Source organism: Oncorhynchus keta, chromosome 1 (assembly GCF_023373465.1).
Source record: "Oncorhynchus keta strain PuntledgeMale-10-30-2019 chromosome 1, Oket_V2, whole genome shotgun sequence".
Taxonomy (NCBI): Eukaryota; Metazoa; Chordata; class Actinopteri; order Salmoniformes; family Salmonidae; genus Oncorhynchus; species Oncorhynchus keta.
Genome location: NC_068421.1, coordinates 62,933,591 through 62,939,986, shown reverse-complemented (window position 1 = coordinate 62,939,986; position 6,396 = coordinate 62,933,591). Strand labels below are relative to the sequence as shown.

General features: G+C 40.3%; 1 protein-coding gene across 2 annotated transcripts in view; it reads right to left on the bottom strand.

Moving 5' to 3' along the window:
* Positions 1 to 4,007: 4,007 nt before the first annotated feature.
* Positions 4,008 to 6,396, bottom strand: part of acsbg2 (acyl-CoA synthetase bubblegum family member 2) — a 28,386-nt gene continuing 25,997 nt past the window's right edge. For both annotated transcript variants that reach the window (XM_035780996.2, XM_035780984.2), the window contains exon 15: positions 4,008 to 6,091. In XM_035780996.2, coding sequence (XP_035636889.1) covers positions 5,973 to 6,091 — 119 coding nt within the window. In that variant the 3' untranslated portion in view covers positions 4,008 to 5,972. The remainder of the gene's footprint in view (positions 6,092 to 6,396) is intronic.

Sequence of the window (6,396 nt, the reverse complement as noted above, 5' to 3'; positions counted from 1 at the left end):
ATTCCGTTTGTCATAAGTGCCCTCTCTTAAAATCAGTTGATCCTCCCAGTGGGGTTTCTCTGCAAATTGGAGGCTACTTCAGTGATTGATCTCTGCTATTATTAGGAACACAAGCCTTCCAGAAATCCTAAGACTCATCTGTTCATCAGCAGTGGTACTTTGCCTGGTTTCTTTCCAGATCCTAATATGAATGGTTGTATAGCTGATATTGTGTTGTGCCTGAGGTTTAGTTTTCTATGGATAGGGTCAGTGCCAGACCAGGCCTCAGTCAGTCAGTCATGTTTCTCTTACTGGGGCTCCTCTAGCCTTCACGTCCACTGTGGTTTCACACTCAGACTAACGGTAAAGTTTCCCCCTCACTTTCCTTCTGTTTCACCTAGTGAACAGCTCTATTTATTTGGATGCTAATAGCTTTAATAGTTGTGTCCGTTCTGTGTCCTGGGCCTCTGCAAAGTGCACACACAGCTCTCTGGCCCTTCTCCTCTGTGAGGGTGCTGTGGTGTTGAGGTCTGAATGTGTGGATCTGTTCGAGAGTGAAACAGCAACCGCCTTAAGTTCCTCTCTGCATCCACTCTGCTCTGTCCACCACCCCTTTATTTGTCTGGCTGTGCCGATGTCAACATCCCTGCCAGTGATTTTTAAAAGATGTACTTTGCAACTGTGTGAGTGGGATGGGTTGTGTGTGTCTCAAGGGAGAGGAACGTTCTTGTCCTCGTGTGTGTGTGTGAATATGAGGGGCTGAAGGGTTAAGTGGCAGGCAGCTCTGTGCAGCTCTTCCATAGAGAAGCCCCACCAACCGTCGACCAACAGTCAATCTTTTATTTATGTACCTCTGCACTTTTGGCTGTGGTGACTTCAGTACTTAAGTAATTATCTAAACTGTATTTTTAAGAATTTTATACAATATTTACATGCAATACAACAGATTTTTTTGCCAACCTTTTTTAAAATGATTTAATAGTTTTTATTTGTGTTGGCGTGTGTTATATATATACAGAAACATGCCGTCAATTCTGTTCTTTTAGGCCTAATGTTGCGCCATGAAGAACTTCCCTGAATGTTGTATTGTGTATCATAGTTGTTGCAGTTGGACACCACGGAACAGGTGTTGGGAATATGTTTGATGTATGAGCTAACCAAGTCTATATCATCCAGTATACGTTTATCAAGGAGGAAAAGGTGGACTTTTCAGTGAGAAGAAGTATTTTTATGTCCTATTATAATTTGAGTATTTTTAACTCAAAGTATGAGGCAGTGTTCTATTTGTCCGTACTCTATGAGGCATGGTTACGAAGCCCAGGCACAAACTGTCACCCTCTCTTTGGTTCAATATTTATCTGTATTTTTATCCCAAGTGCGATCCCTTAAACTGTTAAACAATAACACCATAGGAAAAGATACTACGGTGGAACGAAGCATTTCAATTGAATCTATATCAATATACACTACCAGTCAAAAGTTTTAAAACACCTACTCATTAAGGATTTATTATTTTTACTATTTTCTACATTGTAGAATAATAGTGAAGACCTCAAAACTATGAAAAAACACACATGGAGTCATGTAGTAACCAAAAAAAGTTTTAAACACTTCGCCACCCTTTGCCTCGATGACAGCTTGGCACACTCTTGGCATTCTCTCAACCAGCTTCACCTGGAATGGTTTTCCAACAGTCTTGAAGGAGTTCCCACATGCTGAGCACTTGTTGGCTGCTTTTCCTTCACTCTGGTTCGACTCATCCCAAACCATCTCAATTTGGTTGAGGTCAGGGGGATTGTGGAGGCCAGGTCATCTGATGCAGCACTCCACCACTCTCCTTGGTAAAATAGCCCTTACACAACCTGGAGGTGTGTTGGGTCATTGTCCTTTTGAAAGACAAATGATAGTCCCACTAAGCCCAAATCAGATGGGATGGAATATATCGCTGCAGACTGCTGTGGTTGCCATGCTGGTTAAGTGAGCCTTGCATTCTAAATAAATCACTGTCAGTGTCACCAGCAAAGCACCATCACACCTCTTCCTCCATGCTTCACGGGGGGAACCATACATGCAGAGATCATCCGTTCACCTACTCTGCATCTCACAAGACACGGCGGTTGGGACCAACAAGCTCCCATTTGGACTCCAGACCAAAGGACAGATTTCCACTGGTCTGATGTCCATTGCTTGTGTTTCTTGTCCCAAGCCAAGTCTCTTCTTCTTATTGGTGTCCTTTAGTAGTGGTTTCTTTGCAGCAATTCGACCATTGAGGTCTGATTCACACAGTCTCCTCTGAACAGTTGATGTTGAGATGTCTGTTACTTGAACTCTGTGAAGCATTTATTTGGGCTGCAATTTGAGGCTGGTAACTCTAATGAACATATCCTCTGCAACAGAGGTAACTCTGGGTCTTCCATTCCTGTGGCCGTCCTCATGAGAGCCAGTTTCATCATAGCGCTTGATGGTTCTTGCGACCACTTGAAGAAACGTTCAATGTTTTTGAAATGTTCCTTAGTGACTGACCTTCCTGTCTTAAAATTATGGACTGTTTTTTTCTTTGCTTATTTGAGCTGTTCTTGCCATAATATGAACTTAGTCCTATTTGGTAAAAGACCATGTTCTGTATACCACCCCTACCATGTCACAACACAACTGATTGGATCAAACGCATTAAGGAAAGAAATTCCACAAATTAACTTTTAACAAGGCCCTGTTAATTGAAATGCATTCCAGGTGACTACCTCATGAAGCTGGTTGAGAGAATTCCAAGAGTGTGCAAAGCTGTCATCAAGGCAAAGGGTGGCTACTTTGAAGAATCTCAACTATAAAACAAATTAAAATATGCTTAACACTTCCTTGGTTGCTACATGATTTGATTCCATATGTGTTATTTCATCGTTGTAATGTCTTCACTATTATTCTACAATGTAGAAAATAGTCAAAGAAACTCTTGAATGAGGTTCTAAAACTTTTGGCCGGTAGAGTGTGTGATTAAACAAAGGTAGACCATCTACTGTGGATTTTAACAATATAGAAGGAGACAAAAGCAGCAAATGGTGACTGTTCCTGATGCTGTTAGGAATTTGAGGGGGCATGTGCGGAGGGCCGTTTCCTGTGTCAATGGTTGTCATGTGTCGGGGATGGGGTTGGCTCTATTTATTTATCAAGGGAGGGTTTGCTTGGGGGGGCTAAAATGTGTTCCATTTATTTGGTTAAGGCTACCTTGGGCTGAACAACAAAATGTTGTATTTTAAACTTGGCATACGATGCCACCATGTGGCCATATAATGCAAGTTGTAATAAGGAGAACTGTTATTTTTGATTTTGAAATCATATTAAAGTAATTGAGTATTGTCTGTGTTCATGGCTCTTAGTTGACCAGTTTGATGGGCTCTGTTGGAAGGGGTGGAGGTCAGTCATGTTGAGCAGATTGTGGGGTGAATCAGGCACTGCAGAGTTCAAAAGGTTTTGATGACAAGGTTTATACATGCATTTATGCTTTGTACTGTGTGTTTCTATCTGAAAATAATCTTATAGCTACCATCTAATTGAAGATTATGCAAAAATAACTACTCTTGATATTACAGAATGAATAACTTATTTCCCAGCTAGGTCACATACAGAATACTCCGGTGTCTTCCCCACCCAATACGAGAAAAGCGCTTAAGCTTGAGATGCAGGTAAAACCGGTATAATGTGTCTTTAGTTGGCAGTCATGAACTGTCTTGTATGCATTTGATTTGCATGTAAAAGAGTTTCCAACAGCTCAAAATCCTCCTGGTGTTAGGAAGGCAACTTTGCATTTGCATGGGGCTTCCTTGGTATGGAGCTTCAATGGGCTAGTTGCAGTAGCTAACACTCTTCAGTGTCTCTTTTATTCCAGTACAGGCATCAACAGAAATCTATGACACCAGTGAATTCTGCAGGAAGGCAGAAATCAGTTGGGAAAAGAAAATACTGATTCACCTTCATTTTCTGTAATGTTTGATTCTGTACACAACTTCATTCAACAAACAATACAAGGTCACTCATGGTAAGCTAATAGTTTATTTACAGGTCTTCCTGAACATCAACATGGGTCTCCAGTTGAGCTTCTCTCTGAATATGGAAGCACTCTAACATCTCTGCAAACTGCAAGGGGCTTGACCTACTCACTTTCATCTGAGACAATGGCATGTTAGTGGCAATTGTTTTACAAATGGGATCTTTGGATTTCATTCGTATTAGTGACTTTGTTTTAAACATCTCTTCAAATTCAAGTATTTCATCAAAAGATAAATGTTCAAAAGGTACTGGAAGCCAAAGTCTTAACCACAAATCAAACTCATTTCTTCCTACTACGATGCACATGGGAGTATGTTTAGCAAGTACTGACTAAGGTTTGACAAATGGCCAAAATTCACACCCAGCAATAAGACACAGAAGTCCAAGTTCTCCTAACATGTACAGCAAGCAGGTAGCAGAGATACATGGTTTTCACAATTCCACTCAGCATGCATATGTGTGTTTAGGGAGAGTACTTGCAATGTAATAAGAGTGAACACCAGTCAACACCTGTCTTAGGTAAGATTGCTTATTTTGAAATGCTCTATATTCTCTTGTTTAGATTAGTTACCCCAGAGAACATGAACTGGTTTTCAGAAAGACAAATTCAGTGGTGCAAGGACCAAAATCTTTTCTCACACTGCGTTGTGCTGGTATGCATGAGGAAAGTGGTGGCTCTCACACTTCAAGACAAGACTGATGATCTGTAGACTAACACGTTCTCTGATAAAGACCAGAGAAGAGGAAATGTAAGCAAAACATATTTACAGGATTTAAATGGTCACAGCAATTTTACACAATCGTTACAAAACATCCCAACAAGACCAGGCAATTGCTAGGCTGTGTCACAGACGATCAGTCCGTAAAACTCATTGGATATAAAACATGACTAAACTAATATGGCTTGAATGATATGGTTCTGTAGCATAAAGATCTGGATGCTCTGTCTCAGATAAGGTAGGTGCAGAAGTTCAACATTGTGCCATGTGCTTATGGCGCCAAGCAATCAACTAAATCTACAACTTAATTTTCATTGGTCGTCCCAGGGCTCGTCTTTTGTATTTATTGCAGAACTGCACGATTTAGGAGCTACTACACAATGATAGACGCACTTTCATCAAAACTCAAACCAGACAGAAAAACAACAATAATAAATAGGACAATGATATGTTCAGTGTTTTCTTTCCCTGTCACTTCACTTCATATCTTTTATTTTTAATCCAGACCAGGGATCACTGGATGTAATAATTATTTATCATCCAAATGTGTGTATTTGGCCCAAGTCATTTCTGACTTTGGCAAAAAGAAAAATAGTAACACTTATCCCCCAAAATTCTACTACCATGTCCTATAGACTTTCTGGATTCTATGCAAGTATCACAGTACATTCTACCATGTCCTATAGACTTTCTGGATTCTATGCAAGTATCACAGTACATTCTACCATGTCCTATAGACTTTCTGGATTCTATGCAAGTATCACAGTAAATTCTACCATGTCCTATGGACTTTTTGGATTCTATGCAAGTATCACAGTAAATTCTACCATGTCCTATGGACTTTCTGGATTCTATGCCATTTATTTGCAAGTATCACAGTAAATTCACAAAGCCTCATCACATACAACTGTACGTCATCTATCATATATTATTGTTCTTCATCACAATAATACAAAATAAATAGTTGAAATCAGCATATCAACAACTCATCTTTTTAAAAAATCCTAAAGGCTTACAATGGCTTCTCATGGATGTTTTCCTTATACATATTTTCTTTACAACACCCACAAATGTAAACAAAACCCAATAATGAAAGGAGGAAGCTAGCAAAAAATGTTCACAGGAGAGAAACAGGAACTGAACAAAGAGTGGTTGTCTAAGACTGTTCTGTCTGCATGTCTTTTGTAGTGTTTCTCTGAATTGCTCTGCAGGGGTATTTTTGTCACAGGCCTATTTGGGGGGCATGGAGTTATCAGGGGTGCTTGGGGTCACCACCTCCTTGTAGAAATTCTCTACTTGCTCTTTGTACATCTTCATGACCACCGGCCTCTTCAGCTTCATAGTGGGGCCTGAGAGAGAGAACGAGACAGTCTGATATATAAATCCTGCTGTTATGCTCATCAACACTCGCCACTGGATAGGTGGTGAAAACTACAGTGACGACATGGTCTGTAGTAGACAGAAAGGTCTAACAAAAACAATTATATTGAAATGAATGGAAATGAGGCAACATTATGGAAACTTTAGTCTAGCTTATATAGTGACCTGGGAAAAACGACATACTGCAGTCCTTCAGGACCAGAAGAGAAGAACATGGCATTAAACAAACATGCACACTGTCCTACCCAGGGCCCCTGCCCAGGCTGCTCCCCGC